At 37.3% G+C, this 21,491-nt stretch overlaps 1 protein-coding gene and 1 non-coding gene across 2 annotated transcripts in view; one reads left to right on the top strand and one right to left on the bottom strand.

Moving 5' to 3' along the window:
* Nucleotides 1-21,491, bottom strand: part of LOC127805843 (uncharacterized) — a 91,731-nt gene that overhangs the window by 65,573 nt on the left and 4,667 nt on the right. Inside the window, exon 4 of the mRNA XM_052342646.1 lies at nt 13,733-14,443. Within this exon, the coding sequence (XP_052198606.1) occupies nt 13,733-14,443 (711 nt within the window). The remainder of the gene's footprint in view (nt 1-13,732; nt 14,444-21,491) is intronic.
* Nucleotides 16,774-16,880, top strand: LOC127807038 (small nucleolar RNA R71). Its single transcript, XR_008024575.1, has one exon. It is a non-coding gene; the product is annotated as a small nucleolar RNA R71 (small nucleolar RNA).

Raw genomic sequence — 21,491 nt, 5'->3', positions numbered from 1 at the left:
CCCCTCTCCTAGAACTGCCCGAGAAGAAGTGCTACTGGGGATAATAAAATAAACTGACTGATAACTGAATTCTGATACCAATACTATATATGTCAATTAACTGTAATAACACTCTGAGTCAACAAAAACTGAAATCATAATTGCATCTAAGGGAAATTCCCTAAACTGGAAAATAAAATGAATCTAAACTGATCAAGCACTAACTAATAAACTAACAACTCCCATACATCTTTGGTCTTGAGCGGCTCCATGATTAGTGATCAATTTTGTAAAAATTTTATTATAATTTCACCCTTATTTTGATCTTAAAATAGTTTAAATTGAATATTATTATGCATTTTGTGATTTTGTGTATGTTTAAAATATTAATATAAAAATATATATAAAATATATAAAATATAAAAAAATAAATATAATATATATAATAATATAATAATATAAAAATATGGAAAGCCCAGGCCCAAGCCCAACACAAGTAAGGCCCAAGCCCAAGCCCAACACAAGGAAGGCCCAAGCCCAAGCCCAACACAAGGAAGGTTCAAGCCCAAGCCCAACACAAGGAAGGTTCAAGCCCAAGCCCAACACAAGCAAGGCCCAAGCCCAAAAATATGAAAAGCCCAAGTCTCACAAATTGATGACATCATCGCTTACATCATGGGTTGGAGTGACATCATCGCTTACATCATGGGTTAGAGTGACATCATCGCTTACATCATGAGTTGGACATCATCGCTTACATCATGAGTTGGAATTACATCATCGCTTACATCATTAATTAGATATTTTGTATTATTAAATTATATAATTGAATAGTTTTCATTACATTTTCTAGCCTATAAATAGAGCACTTATGGTGCATTTGTAAGGATTGGATTTTCTTATAATGAATGTATAATTGTGATCTTTAGATTTCTCTCTTAAATTTTCAACTTTAGTTTCTATATAGTTTTGTTCTTAGAATTTTTCTCTTAAATCTTTAACCGTTGTTTCCATATAGTTGTATTATGTTATTCATATTGTCTTTTTATTATATACCGCTTATATGGTCGGTTCAAAATAGTCTTTCAATTATTGTCTTTCAATTACATACCGCCTATATGGTCGGTTCAAAATAGTCTTTCAATTATTGTCTTTCAATTACATACCGCCTATATGGTCGGTTAAAAAATAGTCTTTTAATTATTGTCTTTTCATTATATACCGCCTATATGGTCGGTTAAAAAATAGTCTTTTAAATACTGTCTTTTAATTCTCATTATTTAAATTCCTGCCAATTTATTTTAAAATGAAGATGAGTAGCTAAATCCATTCTTGGGTTAAGACAAGGACAGTGTCCAACGCCAATGATTCCCAAAGAAAGCTGCGCTTAAAATATGTAATATTAATCTGATTTAATTTGAGCAGTGTGCGTTGTATCTTTAAGTTTGGATTGGAGCATAAGCCTAACTTAGAATTTTCATGCCACGTATGGAGATTGCTAGATTTGGAAACGTTTTCATACCCAAGCCTAAATGATTAATCTATATCTATAAATTCTGTCTATGGAATATAGTTCAATTTATGGTAATTGCTTAACTTAGAATTTCCATGCCATGTATGGATATTGCTTAAACAAGAATTACCATTATCTTGAACTAAATTTACTAACAGAGCTGTAAAACTTAATTAAGATGAATATTGCTGACCTTTTCTATCAAATTGGGAATTAATTGGTTTTGACACTGAAATTATCTTGACCCAAGCTACTTAAATTCAGTATTAGTTTAGCTTTAATTATTGTCTTTAGATCATCTTAATTACCTCCTAAACTCAAATATTTTATGATTTTTACTTTCAACCATAAATAATCTCCCTGTGAACCGACTCGGACTTACCGAAATATAAATTTAAAATTGTACTACACGCACACTCGCACACTAGCGAGTATAATCGCCCTACACCTGCTTTAATAAAAGGATTGACGTCTGATGAATTTAGTTGTAGTTTTGATAAATAAATGTGCAGGGTAGCGTAGCAGTCACTCCACGTACACACACTACTAGACACTGTTGCTAGGCCCCACATCTGGTACTCCCCCACTAGGACCTGGAATGGTGAAGAGTACAAGGTGAGCTACAAAGCTCAGCAAGTAATAAACTGTAAAGAATAACTAAAGCTGAATTGAAGAGTATCGATACTAATAAAAATACTTACTGAACTTGTACTGAGAGATATAATAATCACTGGATGGCATTTATAAGATGTAATGAACATAAGCTGTAAACTAAATGCAGGTATGCAACTTTGGCCCATAGGCCCACATAACTGTAACACATACCTGACTGATCTGAGTCCTGCAAACATAAAAATTGTAAGCACATACTTTGGGCAATATGGCCCTAGCTCCCTGGTCGACATCAGGCGAGCAACTCATAACTGAGATATAATTGTACTGATACTAGTGGGATCCCCGCGGACAAGCCGCCTGGTGCGCATAATGCAATGCTCATATAAATGCTAGCACACGATATGTAGTGCTCCACATAAGTCATGCTCAATGCTCATACAATGTGTATGCACATAATCTCACAAAATAATGCTGACCATGTCATAATGAACTGGTAAACATGGTATATGATTTTTACTAAAAATATTGAGATTCAAATATTCTGAAATTTCTAAGTACAGGCATGGCATATTGGATTTTATGATATCTTGGCATAAAAATTCAATATTTGAATAATTGAATATTCATATTAAATTTAAAACTTAAATCAAGAATTTATTGGAAGCTATTTGGATGCCATTTGATACTATTTGGATGATTGAGAAAGTCTAAGGAAGCAATTTGAATGAAAAGGCAGCCATTTGAATGAAAGAAAAGGATTTCAGCAAGCTCATTCGAATGGCAAAAAACTCATTCGAATGACAGAGACTCATTCGAATGACAGAAGGCTCATTCGAATGATAGATGATATTCAAAGGCTATTCGGATCTGATCTGGGACTCATTCGAATGACTCTCAAATTCATTCGAATGAATTTTGAAAATTTCCAACATTTAAACTGGCAAAACTCGACTCATTCGATTGCAACAGTAACTTTATTCGAATCAATTTGAAGATCATTCGAATGACAAGAAGGCTCATTCGAATGCTAAGCTATACAAAGCAACAACTTACTCACATCTTCAAGGGCTCATTCGAATGACAACAAGGCTCATTCGAATGACAGTCTAAAAACCTCAAAAATTCATACGAATGATACGATATCTCAGGACTCATTCGAATGACAAGGCACTCATTCGAATGACTGATACATTATAAGGGAAAAACATTACGATAACACTGAAACTTATTCGGATGCTTTGAAACTCATTCGAATGACACAAGACTTATTCGAATGACTGGAATCTTATCAGATATAAAGCTTACGATGACAGAGATCATAACTTGAATCAAAACTTAGTTTCACTACACCATTCCAAAAGAAATCTTGGGAGAACAATCCTAATTGATATATAAACAACTTGAGGGATGAATTATTGATCATAACTAATGTAAACGTTGCAAGGAACATGCATGAACTGGCTGGTACTCACTGTAACGCACATATATATATATATATACATGCACTGGAATTGATTCAATTCTGGAAATCTGATATCAAACTAAATCAAGACCTGTAAGAAAGGATTACAGGGGAAGGATACTTGCCTTATGATCTTCTTAATCGACTTAATGATCTCACGAGAGCCTCCTATGCAAAACTTGAACTCACTGATTGCTTCTTGGCTCTCTGTTCTTGCGGCGTGAAGAACATATGACTTATGAAACTATATATACACTGATCTAAGAAGCCCTAATGCCATAACTCATTCTCCTATTATAACTAGGAGTCTTCTAACCCAATCGTCTCACGGATGGATTCTTCAATCCCTTAATCACAATAATTCTATTTAATAATTAAATGCTAATATCAAATCCTTAAATGACCAACATGTCCTTGCATTTATTCTTCACAATAATTAAATGCTATTTAAAAGCTATTTTCTCAACTAAAGTCTCTAGATTGCCATATTAACAATTAATTGACAAAAATCCTCCAAACAAAACTAATTAAGAAATTCAATAATTTCTAAATAAAATCTAAACCCTCTAATGGGTCGTTACAATTTCTCCCCTCCTTAAAAGAATTTGGTCCTCCAAATTCGTAACTGATTACTCGAACAATGAGGGGTGAAGACGCCTCATCTCTTCTTCTAGCTCCCACGTCGCCTCTTCTGCCGAGTGATGCTGTCATTGTACTTTCACAAGAGGAATTGATCGATTCCTCAAAGTTTTCTCTTTTCTCTCTAATATACTGATAGGCATCTCTTCATAAGATACGTCTTCTTGAACTTCAAGAGTTTGAAAATCGATCACATGCTGAGGATCTGGCACATACTTCCTCAACATTGAAACATGGAACACATTGTGGACATGGGACAACTGAGGTGGCAAAACTAACTCATATGCCAAAGTCCCTATCCGTCTCAAAATCTCAAATGGACCAACGTAACGGGGACTAAGCTTTCCTGTTACGCCAAATCTTCGCACACCTTTAATAGGCATGACTCTCAACCAAACATGGTCGCCTACCTCAAACTCGAGGTCTCGTCGTCGCTTGTCTGCATAGCTCTTCTGTCTGTCTTGTGCTGTTTTCATTCTTGCTTTGATCACTCGGATCTTTTCTGTCGTCTGTTCAACAATTTCAGGACCTAATAAAGCCCTATCTCCAATCTCTTCCCAACATATCGGCGATCGACATGGTCGCCCATACAAAGCCTCATATGGTGACATTCCAATACTTGAATGGAAACTATTATTGTAAGCAAATTCCACCAAAGGTAAATGCTCATCCCAACTACCTTGGAAATCTAAAACACAAGCTCTCAACATGTCCTCAAGAGTCCTAATAGTCCTCTCTGACTGGCCATCTGTCTGCGGATGAAATGTCGTGCTGAACTTCAACTGAGATCCCAATGCCTCATGCAAAGCTCCCCAAAAATGAGAAGTAAAACAAGGATCTCGATCTGATACAATGCTGGATGGAACACCGTCTAACTTCACGATCTCCTCAATGTAAATTTTCGCAAATCTATTTAATGAATAAGTCTTCTTAATAGGAAGAAAATGGGCTGATTTAGTTAAACGATCAACAATCACCCATATAGCATCGTAGCCTCTAGTAGTCCTGGGTAAACCCATCACAAAATCCATAGCAATATTATCCCATTTCCACTCCGGAATGGGTAATGGAAGTAATAAACCTGCGGGTTTCTGATGTTCCGCTTTAACTTGTTGGCATACTGAACATTGTGAAATATATCTGGCTACATCTTTCTTCATACCACTCCACCAATACTGTCGCTTAAGGTCGTGGTACATCTTCGTAACACCTGGATGAATAGTGTAATGACTCTTGTATGCTTCATTCAAAATCTCTTGCTTAAGATTTCCACCATCGGGTATACAAATACGTCCCTGAAATAAAAGTATACCACCACTCCGTAGAGTATATCCCAAAGGAGAAAATTTCTCGATATCTGCTAAAATTTGTGCTAACTTCACATCTTTCGATTGTTGTGTCTTGAGCAATTCAAATAACTCGGGTTGTACTCTCATATAAGCATAACTCACAACTGGTTTATCTTTTGGGGTTGAAATAGATAAGACACTCAACTGTTCTAATAACCTCCATTCTTGAACCATCATCGTAGCTATAGAAGCTCATCGCCGACTCAAAGCATCGGCTACTACATTAGCCTTTCCTGGATGATATAGAATCTCCGATTGTGTGGCCGGTGGTGGCAAGCCGCAGCTGCAGTGATGGCTGGTGGAGCTAGGTCGTGGAGCCTGGCGGTGGTGGGCGCAGGTGTTGTGCGCGCAAGGGAATAGAGGAAAAAGAAGGCGCGGGAAGTAGGAGGAAGAATGAGGGAAGAAAAAGAAAAAAAAAAGGAAAAAAATATATAGAAAAGAAAATAAATAAGGGGAAACTGGAGAAAAAATGGTAAGAAATTTCAGAAAATTTTGAAAAAAATTTGGAAATTATTTTGGGGCTTCAGGAGTGTGTTAAAGGCCCGAGAATGAGATTTTGGTGCAAGATTTGTGGCCAAGGAGGCAGCGCCGGTATGGGCATTTTTTGGAATTTCTCCTCCAAAATGAGTAAAGGTAAATTAATAATTTCTTTTTGAGTTATTGCATTATGTGAAGATGGTGTAATGTGAATTGATGGTTGGATTAGACCCTTGGTTGGGGTTGTTTGGTAGTGGTTGATGAGTGTGTTTTTACGGTGAATGGCAAAAACATAGACCCTGGTTTAATTTCAGTTGTTGGGTTTTGTGTGTGGCATCTAGATTCTACCGAGGAAGCGATAGTCCTTGAAGAGTTGAGTTTCAAGCTGAAGTTCATGTCGAGGCAGAAATGAGGCTTCAAGCCAAGTAAAGGATGACCCAAGGGTGGTGGTCTTGCATGCATTTGTAAATGATTTTCCTTATGAGTTTCATGTAGTGGTTAATTCTTGCATGATATGAGTTCTAGTATACCTATGGTCATATGGAGGACTAGTGTTGTGGAAATGGTTGCTTGATGCCTTAACCTATGAAGATTATGAGGGCATGGAAGACTACCCATTTTGCATTGCATTTCTGCATTACATGCTCTCTCATGCTTCATTTACATATGAATTGCACCCTTACTGGGTCTTTATGACTCATGAGGTTTTACCTCATGTTGTAGATGTTGCAAGTCTGAATGACAGTAGTGATGATGTTGGGAGGTTAAAGTGGCAACTAGCATTATTGCCTAAGTTTTTTAATTGTATTATCTCTCATATGTATTCATGTGATTGAATGTAAATGTTGTTGTGCGCTAAATGTATCTAGTTGTTGTAATCACCATAGTGTGAAAAGTGATTTTGAGATGGTTTGATGTATATGGCTTTAGTTGGTGGAGCCATGTTTCGGATCAAGTAAGGATCAGAAAGGTATGTTCCCATAAATCCCCAGAACTCAGTGGATGTTTGACGTGCTAGTTTTGTGCTTGGGTCACCTTTGGCTCGCTGTGTGGCGAGCTAAAGAAAGCTGAAGCTCACTCGAGTTTCGGGTCCAATTCTGTTGTGTTTCTTTGTCTGTGTTTGGGACCGATTCCTCGAGTGGAGTGAAGGGAGGGATGAAACCTAGTGCCTACCTAGAGCATTTCCTGTTGAAACATAGTCTCTCTCTTCATTAGTTGGTGTTGTGTGTGAGTAATCCGGTTTGATTATTCACAAGTAGCGCCCCCCCAAAGTAAGAGTGGGTCGTTACAGTAATCTGGTTAATTATTCATGAGTGGCACTCGTAAGTGGGAGTGGGTCGTTACATGTAAAGAGAGATAAAAGAATAGATTCTCTCAAACAACAAATCATTCTACTATAATCAACAACTATAGTGAAATTGGAGGCTTTAGAAGCTACCAAGCAAGAGAAAGAGAATTACTTCCAATATGCAAAAAATAAGGATTCTTTTTATTGAAACACTTGAAGATGAGGTTGCTTTGTTGAAGGAAGAGTTTGCAAAAAAAGGGACTTGAAAGTGATATTAATGCCTAATATTTTACTCTTGTGTCTGGTTTTGATGATAAAAAAATTGTTTTATTCCATAAGTTAAGTTTATGTTTTTCAAATAAACATCAATTTCAATAATTCTTTGTTAAAATGAGAATCAAATCAAATGAACTATGTTTTTATTCACATCTTAAATAGAGATTTGCAAAAACAAGTATTATGAGTTAAATGAATCTCCTAAATGATTTTCAAAAATTGGCTTTAAATCGTTTGTTAAAATGGAGAAAAAAAAATTTCAAAGGCAAAAGTCCCAGCTATCAACTAGTTCTAGGGACCTATCGACTATTTTGGTGTTTTGGTCCAAATTATCGACAGACTCTATTAAACTGTTGACCATTCTAGCTGTTATGGTTCTAGCTATCGATCGTTTTCCTTGGTTGTCGACTAGCAGAAAGCATGCTATTGGTAGTTTGCCTTTTTACATTATAAGTGTCGATCATTTCTCATAAATTGTTGACCGACAAAATCCTTACATCACTAAGTGTTGACCATTTTGTTTAAACTATCAACCTATGTTTGAATTTTTGAACTAAGTTATCAATCGATTCTTTGCATTTGTCGATTGTTTGTTATTGCAAAGTCTTCCAACGATTAGTTCGTCAAGTCATCAATTGCGACTATCTACCACCAATGGGCATATTTTTGAAATCCCTCGCCAAGCATTATAAATAGAGGTCTTGCGAATCATTCAATAGATCCAAGTGACTCTACTACAAACTTACAAGTGCTCAATTGTTTCATTCTTTTTTTCTCTCAAAGGCTTTGTATTCATTTTTGTATTATTTGTTTTCAAGTCTTGTGCTTATTTTGAGAGATCTTGTAACTAAGAGCTTCATCTCTTAAAATCTATTTTCTGTATATCTCTTACATTTTCTAGCAAGATTGTTAAAGGGTCTACATCAATTATGGAATGTTATATTTCCTACCTTATTGCTAAAGGGCTTACTTATCTAAGTAAGAGGATTATAATTCCTAGTCTTGGGGACTAGAGGGCCTACTTGAGATCAAGTAAAAAGATATAGTAAATCGTTTCAAAACCCTTAGTGAGGAGATAAGGGAGTAAATTACACTTAGTTTAGCCGAACCACTATATATCGTTGCGTCCCTCCATTGCTTTTCTTCTTGATTTTATCCTTTGTGCAAAACAATCCTCATTTACACTCATTTGCATTAAAATCTTATTTTTTAGTGAAAAGGATGTTATGTTCAATCAAATTTTTTACATAACCCAATTCACCCCCTTCTTGGGTTGTGGTGCCATTTCTATACAATTCTTTTCAAAGGTCTAACAACCTAGGGTAAAAGATCCATTCATGGAACATTTTGCTAGTTCATCTCAATCCGACAATCAAAGCATTACCCATCCCCCTTTCTTTCATGGTTCTAACTATAATTATTGGAAGAAAAATATGACTTGTTTTCTCATGCATGATTTTAATCTTTTGCAATCTGTTAAGAAGGAGATAAAGCAATCCAACATGGAGAAAATGAAGGAATGGACAAAAGTTGACAAGGGGAATATGGAAGCAAATGCAAGAGCCATGAATCCCTTATTTTGTGTTCTTTACCCTGAGAAGTTCAATAGAGTCTCAACATGCAAAATGGTAAAAGAAATTTGGGATAAACTAGAGGTAACTCATGAAGGTACCAAGCAAGTAAAAGAAACAAAAAAAAATTACTTATTTGTGATTATAAGTTGTTTTTCATAAAATAAAATGAATCTATAAAGGAGATGTTCACTAGGTTTAATGATATTATCACCGGTCTAGAGTTCTAAGAAGTGTTCCTAAGGTTTGGGATCCTAAAGTTACATCCAGAATCGAAGCTAAAGATCTAGATACCTTATCCTTTGATAATCTATTAGGATTATTAATGACTCATGAAATCATGATGAAAAGTGATTATGTAGATCAGTCAAAGAAAAATAAAAATGTATCATTTAAAGTAGAGAAAGAATATCAAAATTCTCAAGATAATGAAGCTGAGGATTTTGCTATGTTTGCTAGGAGATTTAGTAGATTTATGAAAAAAGATAGATTTAATCAAAGAAGGAATTTTAAGAAAGAAAAAGAACAAAAAGAAGATACTTCTAACCAAGTTCGATGTTTTGAGTGCAAGAAGTTAGGTCATGTAAGGACAAATTGTCCTTTGTTGAAGAATAAGGCTAGGAAAGGAAAGAATAAAGCCTTAGCCACATGGAGTGAGAATGACTTCTCTTCAAGTGATGAATCCCAAGATGTAGAAGTGGTCAATCTATGCCTCATGGTCAAAATAGAAAAAGAGGTAAACTCCCACTCTACTCTTGCAATTACAAATTTTACTCTTGATGAATTACATGATGCATTTAATGATGTTATAAGTGAATTTGAAAAAGTTAGTTTGAAAAATAATGTTCTAAAGAAGAAATTAAAATCTCTAAATGAAGAAGTGATTTCATTAAATTAATAAAAAGAATCTTGGATTAATGAGAAAAAGGTTTTGATTGATGAAAAAGAAAATATTTCTAAACAAAATTTGGATTTAAAGGAATCTCTAGAAAATCTTATTGAAGGTAAAAAGGCGTTAAAAATAATTTTAGGAGCTCAAAAGAATTTTGAAAATAAGCAAGGAATAGGTTTTGATCCATTCCAAGTTAAGTAAAATAAAGCTGCTTTTGTGAAAACGTCTTATCAAAAGCCTAAGAAATCATTTCATAAACCAAAATTTTCAAGAAATAGGACTACATGCCATTATTGTGGTAGGCATGGTCATTCAATTAATAAATGTTTCATAAGAAACAATCCATATAGGTTTAAGCAAATTTGGGTTCTTAAGGAAGAGCTCTATACTTACATGAATGGACCAAAGTGGTTTGGGTACTAAAGGAAGCAACTTGATTGTTTTTGTGGCAAGTTTCTCTAGCCACTAATGTTATGAGGAGCAAGTTGTTTCTAGATAGTGGATGCTCCAAACACTTGACTGGGGATAAGCGCCTATTCAACAACATCACCAACAAGCAAAGAGGTAATGTTGTATATGGTGACAACTCAAAAGGTAAGATTCTTGGCATTGGCTCAATTTTCTTTTCAAATTTTGTATTATAAAATGTTGTCTTAGTAGAAGGTTGTAACACCCCATGTTGCTGGTGTTAAGAGAATGAGAAAGGAAGTGAGAAACTTCCAAAAATGCCCTTGAAAAAGTGAAGGATCGTTGAAAATAATGGTGCTATATGAGAGGGGCATTTTGGTAATTCGAATAGTGAAGTCCAATAAAGGGTAATTTGGTAAATTGAAAATAATTCCTAGGTGGAATTAAGTATGGAAGTGAATTAATTTCCCATTTTTGTATTTATGTGGAGATAAATGAGATTAATAATTCACAAAGGGCATTTTTAGTAATTTGGAGTGAAATTTCATAAGGGAATTAAATTATGAAAAATAGTGAATATTCAATTATGTGAGGAAATAATTGATTTTTCCCTAAATTGGTGAATTAATGTGGTGATGTCACATGGATGGCTTAGATTAAATCTTAGAAGCCAAATATGGTGTCTTAGAGTGACACATGGCAATGTGTGGTCAAAGATAAAAGAGAATTAAATAAATGCAAAAAAAAATGATAAATGGTCATTCTTGCATTTAATGAGAGGCATGATTGTGGTGAATTAAAAGAAAATCCAAAAAGAAATGAAAAATGATCGAGCATTAATGATGAAAAATGATCCCATTAAATTAAATAGGAAATAAATGATATATGTCTCTCAAGTGATCACTCATGTGATGGGGTGAAATTAGTTAAATTAAATAAATGAGGAAAATGCCTAATTTTGGAGTGGAAAACCAAGATGATCCAAGGATGGAGATTTGGTCTTGAAAATTTGGAAGAGATCCAAGGGATGGAATTAAAGGTTCTAAGTTAGCATGGATTGCCAAATGGGTTTAGAAATTTCAAGAGAAAGAGGATGAGTGGTGGAGATTTTATCTCCAAATTAAATTAAAGGCTAGGATTAAATCCTAGCAAAGCACTTGGATTGTGCTTTCTTGTATGGTTGAGATTTCTTCTCTAAAAGCAAAGGGAAATCAAGGGCTAAGATAAAGTCTTAAATTTGAGATATCAAGACAAGAGAAATATAAAAAGGGAATGAGAGCCTTTGTCTCAAATTTTTTCCATTTGAAGAGCCTTGAAGAAGAAAGGAAAGAGAAGAAAAAAAATAAAAGAAAGAAAGGTAAGAAAGTGTGCCTATTATCCATTTTAAGGCTAGTTTTTCATTCTTTTAATCTTTTTGTTGAATATAGGATCTTGATTATTCAAGGATCACTTAGGGAGAAGAGGTGCAAGGAGATAAAATGATTCTTGAAGACTTCAAAATGGTGTTAAGGTAAGGTATGGCCCCATGTGGAGATGGCCTTACAACTGGTAAATATGTTTGATAAAATTTTTATGTAGCATTTGCATGTAGTGGTTAAACTTGTATGATGTGAATCTAGTGGACCTATAGCCATATGGAGGACTAGTATTGTGGGAGGTGTAGGTTGATACCTCAAATCTTGGTGGATTGTGAGGATGATAGGACATAACCTCATTTGCATGCATTTGGCATATATAATATTGTTTATACTCATATTTACATGCATTGCACCCTTACTGAGCTTTATGGCCCATGAGGTTTTCACCCTCACCTTGTAGATCGTTCATGCCAAGAGAAAAAATGAGTGTTGCAATCTTGAAGTTGGGAAGCTAATGGTGGATATTTGTTAGTTTTATGGCTTGTTAAAGCCTAAGCATGTGTTGTAATTTATTTGGTTGGTAATGGCTTGTTAAAGCTTAAGACCATGGGTGTATTTTATTTTGGATGTATGTTTGGTGTTTATTTTGGGTGTTGGAAAAATGATTTTTGTTGGAAATGTGAAGTTTTTTGGTGATTATTTATTTAAGTTAATTTATGAAAATTTCGGGTTAAAAAGCCCAAGGGAAAAAAAAAAAAAAAAGTTAAAATGGTGGAAGGCTGGTGGCAGTAGCCAGGGCCACCAGGTAGCTCGTAGGGGGCCAAAGCAGGCAGCAGGCACACGGGCGAGGGTGCGCTAGCCGCGTGGGCAAGGGCGCGCCAGCAGGCCCTTCCGGCTAATTTTTTTTAAAAAAAAATTCAAAAAGATAGGGATTTTTAGGGCATTTCTTGATTGATTTTGGCCCCCAGAGGAATTTTTAAAATCAAAAGATTTTTTTTGGGCATTTTCGAAGATAAATACCAAATTTTTGAAAATGAAAATTATGGATTTTTCCTCAAATTTTGGAAAAACCAATGGGTGGTTGGAATTTTGAAACATATGGAGTTCGGTGGAATTCTTGGAAAGAAGAAGAATTAAAATAATAATCATGATGATTGAGCAAGCTTAATGAAAATTAATTAGCCAAGTATGGTATGGTTAAAGCCCAAATCTGCTGGTCGATCCTAAGATTGAGGGAAGGGAAGGACGAAACCTGGTTCCCACTTAGGGCATTTCGTGTCGAAACATAGTCTGCCCTTCACAAATGACCAAGCATGTGAGCAGTGCAGATGATTGTTCATGAGTGGCACCCGTAAGTGGGAGCGGAGCGTTACAAAGGTCTTAAACATAATTTGCTTAGCATAAGTCAATTGTGTGACAAAGGACATAAAGTTTGTTTTAATGTTTATTCATGTGAAGTATCATGTCTCAAAACAAATGAAACAAAAATAATAGGTACAATGTTACTTGCAAGGTAATTAACATAGTCGGCATACCATGGTACCTCTGTTTCGCTGCTTGCTCGTTCCACTCTTAGAAGCTGCTCATCTGGAAATTTTTCATTAATATCCCCTGTTTCGGATTGATTTTGTTGCTCCAATCTTGAGAGGTGGTCGGCTACCACATTCTCACATCCTCTCTTATCTCGAATTTCCAAATCAAACTCTTGGAGAAGTAGGACCCAGCGGATTAGCCTTGGTTTTGCCTCTTTTTTTGAAAATAAATATTTCAGTGCGGCATGATCAGTATAAACAATCACCTTTGAACCAATGAGGTATGATCGAAATTTTTCGAAAGCAAAGACCACCGCTAGTAGCTCTTTTTCTGTTGTGGCATAGTTCATTTGGGCATCATTGAGAGTCCGACTTGCATAGTAAATCACATGTACGACCTTGTCCCTTCGTTGTCCCAACACTGCCCCAACTGCATAGTCACTAGCATCACACATTAATTCGAACGGCATGTTCCAATCTGGTGCCACAATAATAGGTGCAGAAATTAACTTTTCCTTTAGAGTGGTAAATGATTTTAGGCACTCCTCAGAAAATGTAAATTTTACATCCTTCTCCAACAAGTTGCATAAAGGTTTTGTAATCTTGGAGAAATCCTTAATAAATCGTCTATAAAAACCGGCATGTCCCAAAAAACTGCGGATACCCTTGACGGATGTGGGCGGAGGAAGCTTCTCAATCACTTGAATTTTTGCCTTGTCAACTTCAATACCCCTAACTGAAATTCGGTGTCCCAATACAATTCCCTCTTGGACCATGAAGTGACATTTCTCCCAATTGAGCACCAAGTTTGTTTCTTCACAACGCTTCAAAACAAGTGTCAAGTTTTTTAAGCATTCGTCATATGAAGAACCAAAGACCGAAAAATCATCCATGAACACTTCAATAAATCTTTCTACCATATCAGAGAAGATTGACATCATACACCGCTGAAAAGTGGCAGGGGCATTGCACAAACCAAAAGGCATCCGTCGGTAGGCGAATGTACCATATGGACAAGTGAACGTTGTCTTCTCTTGGTCTTCTGGAGCTATTGGAATTTGATTGTATCCCGAATAGCCATCAAGGAAACAATAGTGGGAATGACCTGCTAAGCGCTCCAACATTTGATCAATGAATGGTAGGGGAAAATGATCTTTTCGTGTTGCATCATTCAACTTACGATAGTCGATGCAAACCCGCCATCCGGTAATAGGTCGAACTGGAATGAGCTCATTATTTTCGTTCTTTTCCACTGTAATACCTCCCTTCTTAGGCACCACTTGAACCGGACTAACCCAAGCACTATCTGAGATAGAATAGATAATTCCAGCATCTAGTAACTTCAGTACTTCAGCTCTAACCACTTCTTGTAGATGAGGATTTAGCCGTCGCTGATGTTGTACTACCGGCTTGTAAGTGTCTTCCATTAATATCTTGTGCATGCAAAGAGATGGGCTAATACCTTTTATATCAGCTATAGTCCATCCAAGAGCTGATTTATGTTCCCGAAGCACCCGGAGTAACTTTTCCTCTTCTTCTTGGTTAATGGACTTAGCAATGATAACTGGAAGAGTAGAGGACTCACCCAAATAGGCATACCGAAGATGGGATGGCAGCTGCTTTAGCTCTAATTTCGGAGCTTGTTGAATGGAAGGTAAAGGTCGTGGAGGTCCCGTGCCCAATGCCTTGTACTGCTTTCCCTTTTGAATAAGTTCAGATCTTTGCAAATATTTGACACATTCTTCAATCGTAGCCGAGTCGGTATCTTCAACTTGTGAGTGCATCACACATGCTTCCCAAGGATCTGATGGTTGATTCAAAGTGAATGTATTTTCTATCTCTTTGTCCAAAGTATCAATCTGAAAACAAGAATCTGAAGCCGTAGGAAATTTCAGTGCTTTAAACACATTAAAAGTGATTTGCTCATCATTCAGCCTTAACATGAGTTGTCCTTTTTGCACATCAATAAGAGCTCGTCCAGTAGCTAGAAAAGGTCGCCCCAAAATAAGGGGAATATCCCTATCTTCAGCCATATCCAAAATAATGAAATCTGCTGGAAATATAAACTTGTCCACTTTTACCAAGATATCTTCAACAATTCCACGTGGATGTTTCACGGACCGATCCGCTAGCTGCAATGACACCCTTGTAGGTTTTGCTTCACCTAAACCAAGCTTTTGAAAGATAGAGAATGGCATCAAATTAATGCTAGCACCCAAATCACATAAGGATCGTTCAAAATATAAGCTGCCAATGGTGCACGGGATGGTGAAACTCCCTGGGTCTTTCAACTTTGGTGGCAATTTATTTTGTAAAATGGCACTACACTCCTCTGTTAGCATCACGGTTTCATGCTCCTCAAGCTTCCTCTTGTTTGATAGAATCTCCTTCATAAATTTTGCATAGCTGGGCATTTGAGACAGAGCTTCAGCAAATGGGATATTGATATGTAGCCTCTTGAACACCTCCAAAAATTTCTCAAATTGTTTATCCAACTTGTGCTTGCGCAATCTTTGAGGAAATGGAATTGGTGGAACATAAGGCTTGATTGGTGATGAAACCACTTTTTCTTGTTCAGCTATATCTTCGGGCTCCTTATTCTCAGTTGCTATCTTCTTTTCGGCATCATTTTTCTTTTCCACACTTGGTCTTTTAACATGGATTTCCGGGAGTTGCACTCCACTCCTTGTAGTGATTGCGTTTGCTTGCTCCTTAGGATTAACTTCAGTATTGCTTGGCCATGTGCCTTGTTGCCTCTCAGTAAGAATTTTAGCTAACTGCCCAATTTGAGTCTCTATATTTTTTATGGCTGCATCGGTCCGCTCACTTCGTTCTTGAAGTTTTGAAATTGCTTCTTCCCATCCTCCTTTTTCCTCATGTGGTCTTCCTTGTTTTGGTGGGTTTTGAACTCCTTGATTGTTGCCATATGAAAAATTAGGATGGTTTCTCCAGCCGGGATTGTATGTTGAAGAATATGGATTATTTTGTGGACGCTGAAAATTTTGTTGACGTGGGAAATTTTGCGCATAAGCAGCCTGCTCTGTGAGTGAATGATCCCTAACGGTCAATGGGCATTCGGATGACAGATGGTTTGCCCCACAAGTTACACAAACTGGAAGAGATCCTTGCACCATGTTAACTGATGGAGAGTATTTTAAGTTTTCCATCTGTTTTGAAAGAGCATCAATCTTGGCCAACATCAATGTATTCATATCCACTTCGTGTACTCCAGCTGCTCTCCTATTTGAACTTCTATCCGGCCACATTACAAATTGTTCACTCATTGTTTCAAAAAGATCATGTAACTCTCCAGCCGATTTGTTTCTAATGGAACCACCTGCTGTAGAATCAACCGTCGAACGGCTGTAAGGAGTTAACCCGGCATAGAAATAGTGATTTTGAGCTGGTAAAGAAAACCTATGATTTGGACACTTCCTTAGCAATTCTTTGTACCGTTCCCATGCTTCATGAAAGTTCTCAATTTCAGCTTGCTGGAAAGTCGAAATTTCATGCTTTAATTTGCTGATCTTGGCTGGTGGAAAATATTTAAGTGTGAACTTGTGAACCAAATCAGCCCATGTAGTGATGCTACCAGGTGATAGCGAATCCAACCACTCCCGAGCTTTGTCTTTCAAAGTATGAGGAAAAAGTCGCATCCTCATTGCTTCTTCGTTGATCCCTTGATATTTGAAGTTGCCACAATACTCTAGAAACCGAGAGAGATGGTAGTGTGGATTTTCATCAATTCTCCCATAAAATGGAATGTTGTTGGAGAACAAATTTATCACATCCGGTCTCAACTGAAAGTTATCGTGCCCATATGGAGGATAAACTATGCTCGACCGGTTCTCAACAACTGGAGGCATCATGAAATCTCCCATCAAGATATCTCTCTCATTGATCTCAACAGTACGCTCCACTTGAACAAGATGATTTTCGTTGTCGTCCATTGTGCTTTGTTGTTGTTCCCTTTTTGCTCTTTGTTCACGACGTCTTTGATGAAAGGTTTGTTCAATCTCCGGATCAAACTCAACAAGATCTAGACGTTTTGAACGCCGCATGCACTATTTTCAATCCTAACACAGCAAAAATTGAAATAATTCAGCGTCAAGAATAAGTAAAGTAACACAAGTATTAAAGCTAATCTTAATTAAAGTAGTAATCAAAATAACCAATCCCCGGCAACGGCGCCAAAAACTTGTTCGCCTTTTTCTTTCCCGCAAGTGTACGGAATCGCAACAAGTAATATAATGATGAATCAAGTATCGTTCCCACGAGGATTAGCTTTTAATCCCTACTTTAACCACTATTAACTTTAATAAGTCACACACAATTAAAAGAATAATCAATAGAAGTTTTATATAAGTTAAAACTAACTCACCAAAAAGAAAACACAAAATAACTCTTTAGGTTTTAAATATAGAAATCTAATGCACTAGGGTTCATGAATCCACCTTAGTTCTATAATTGGTTTAATCTTCCAGTGATTGGGTTTTATAATTCTTGTTTTGAACTGAAAATCGATAATCCTAAGTTAATCAAAAGCCTCTCTCGATGGTCAATCGAATCTATGCTCACATATGAGATTAATTATCTCTAATTAATCTGCAAATATACAAACATGCATTTATCCACAATGATCATCAAAAATAAGATTTCACAAGGCATAATAGTATCTCTACCTATTATCGAACCTTATGTCATTTATTATCAAGTGCTAATCTATATTGAATCTCTCGAAAGCAATATAAATCACAAATACGTTCTAATGACGGCCAAACATCAAAACGGAGTTAGTGTATAATAAATGATCAATCCGAAAGACAAAAATAAAATAAAACCCAAATACTTTTAATTAAACCATCGTTAAACTAGGTTTCATCAATCACCCTAGCCACAAAGTACTTAGCCTAACATAATTTTAACCAACGAGAAAGTAATAAAAACGGAGTTCATGATGTTGCAAAGAATAAAGAACAGAAAAATAAAACCAAAAACCGAAGATCTTCAAGAAAATCTTCTCTTTTTGCCTCGACTTGCCGTCTTCTCCCTCTTTCAAAAACTCCTTAATCTTTCTTAAATGAGCCTTTATATAGTTCTCTTTAGGTTATCAAAGTCCTACCCCTTGAAGGAGTCCATCTCTCTTTTATTTGGGCCGAAACGGGCTTAAAACGAGCTCAAACCGAAGCTTTGAACCTTACCGCGGTCCTACCGCGGTATGCTTGTTGCTGCAGACCCGTGAGCTCCAGAAAATAATTCCTAAAGCGGTCCTACAGCGGTATGCATACCGCTGTAAGACCGTGAGCTCCAGAGACTAAGTCTTATAGCGGTGCTACAGCGGTATGCATACCGCTATAAGCCCGCTAGCCTTCTTCTTTGGTCTCTTGCTTTATCATCTTCAACTTCTTGTTTTCGATACTCTTTTGCTTCTTTTTAATTCGAAACCCGACCATGCCTCCAAGCTTCATTTCACTCCCATCATGCACCAAAAATCACTCTTTTTGCTCCATGTCCGCTTTAACACATGCTCCACATCTACATAACCATATATAGAACCAAATCAAGTAGAAATCATGCCCATTGAATGTATAAATGCTAAGTTTATAGACCAAAATAAGTGTATAAAAGACACTTATCAAATACCCCCAAACTTAGACTCTTGATCGTCCCGAGCAAAATTATCAACTCAAATGTATCACCCCTCAAGTAAAGAATAGTTAATATTTCAAACTCAATCACAAGTTGGATAGCCTTCCAAGTAGCCTCAGATTTTGGTACCATTCATAATTCACACAAAGTTTTCTAGTAATGCTACACAAATGTTTTGGACCCATTCCATGTTTTGACGTGTGTGTGTGCGAATCCTGTCAGGTACAATATCATGCATAAGGTTGTTGGTATCCCGACCCTTTGATGGTTATGTACACTTTCTCGCTCGTAATATGCACTCCACCCCCAAACTTGGTCTTTTCATTCAGTCCCTAGGTGCTCTCAATCACTCTTTTCTTTCTTGTTCAAGTTTGGTTGGACTCAGCCAAAAATGGCGTTGTCTTGGTTTGTGAGGACTCTCTTTTATTTTGAACGATTCGGCATGCTAACATCCACTAGACAGTCAAACCCACCAGTTTTCTCAATCCCTAAGAGTTACAAACATCGGCACCATTATTGAGTTTTTTTTTTTTTTTTTTTTTTTTTTTTTTTTTTTTTTATTGATATCTTATGTGCAAGCCTTCACTCCATTAAGCTTTCTGAATGACCCTTGTAACGAGCTTTTAGCCGATGACTCCCAAGCCAGATGACCACGGGGCACCAGGTTTTAAGATACCTCTACGGGCATAATCACTCAAGTCATTCAGGCTACAAAGAAAGGTATAAGATATATGCAAGCTTAAATTTAATTTGGTGCACGACATAGTAACATAGGGATGAGATCACTAGCCTATGGTCATTGCCTAGTTTCTCTTAGTATGCCTAACACATTCCACACAAATTTTAATATGCACGGAGCCGACACATTCCTTAACATTTACCACCATGGCTCAATCTTCCCCAAACTCTTCTTTTCATTTTTTGTTTTTTTTTTTTTTTTTTTTTATGATGGAATTGCTCACAAAGAGGTTTTAAGGGTGAAAGTCTATATGGGGACTTATGCATTTAACCTCCTGACACTTGTGCTCAAATAGTCGTCTAACATGGATAGTGAATCACAAAACCAAAATGAGTAGCATCACTATCTTTACTCGTTTCATCAAAATGGTACCAAATAAGATTCATCATTGATGGCATGTCTACCCAACAATTTTTTTTTTTTTTTTTTTTTTTTTTTTTTAGACGACCAAGTAGATTAACATATAATGCATGATTGGATCATCAAAACCATCCCCCCAAACTTAAAATGAGCCATTGTCCCAAGGGCTCGAAAGGCATGAAAAAGGAAGGAAGGCACCTGGGCAGAAGAGTCGGTGCATGGATGGCCGAAGTGAATCAATGGTCTTCGGGAGGTGGCGGCGGCTGTGACCGGAGTAGCTGGGCAAACATAGATCTCATCTCCTCGTGCTGGGTATGAAGGTCGGCTCTGAGAACATCCAAGCCTGCTTGCAGCATGTGAAATTGTCGATCTTGTTCCGCTCGATTTTCTTGGATTTGTGCTTGCATTGCCTCCAATGTGGGGCCAAAGTTGACCCCTCCAGGTCGGCGTCGGGGCGGTGGTCTCACTGCAGGTGGTGCTTCGGGTTCCATGTACTCCTCGGCTTCATCTTCCTCCTCGACCTCTGCTGCTGTGTCTCTCATGCGAGCTGCATGTCGGTGTTGGGCAATCTGAGTATGTGACTGCCGAATAGTGTATAAATTGATCGGTGCGGGCTTCGTCTTGTCAAGCTCAGATGCGGATGTAGGTACTTTGGCTTGCTTGCATAATGCTGAGATGAGAGCGGGGAAGTAAATCCTTTTCTTATTTCCTTTGGTCAAGGCGAGGGAGACGATTTGGTGGAAAATACGCTCACCAAAATTCACTTCATATCCAGTGGTCAAGGCATAAAGAAGCTGCATCCGTGGAGGGTATATCTCTGTCATGTGTGAAGATGGAGCGATGTTAGAAGATAAGATGTAATGGAACATCTTCGCCTTGAGGTTAAGCTCATTATGGAGCACCACATTGTGGCTTGGCCACACCAGTGGGATGTCTTCATTAAAGCAAAGGCGAGCCACTTGATTCCAATCTTCTAGGTCCGCGAGATCTGCCCCCGCTGGCACTTGATAGAAGTTTTGAATGATGTCGGGACTGAATGGTACCCATACTCCGCGCACATAGGTATGGAAGGCATGAACTTCCTCATCGTCATCGTCATCGTCACCTCCAAGGATGTTGTCATTGAAGTTGGCGAGGAATTCTCGAACCATGGAGGTATATATCTTGGGAGGCTTGGCACAAAATTTGAGCCACTGCTTGGCATGAATAACCTCAGAAACCCCAGTAACCGCAATGCTAGCCAAGTCAACTTCCCGCTCGCGGTGGAGAGGCCATGACTCTATCACTCGAGCTCGTTCTTCTGCTTTGGCAGTGAGGTAGATTGGATAGGGTGGCGGATCAACTCGCGGTCGCTTGGAAGTGTTTGAACTGGTTGCAACGGCTT

The sequence above is a fragment of the Diospyros lotus genome, chromosome 7 (assembly GCF_014633365.1).
Source record: "Diospyros lotus cultivar Yz01 chromosome 7, ASM1463336v1, whole genome shotgun sequence".
Taxonomy (NCBI): Eukaryota; Viridiplantae; Streptophyta; class Magnoliopsida; order Ericales; family Ebenaceae; genus Diospyros; species Diospyros lotus.
This window is presented reverse-complemented; position numbering and strand designations above follow the sequence as displayed.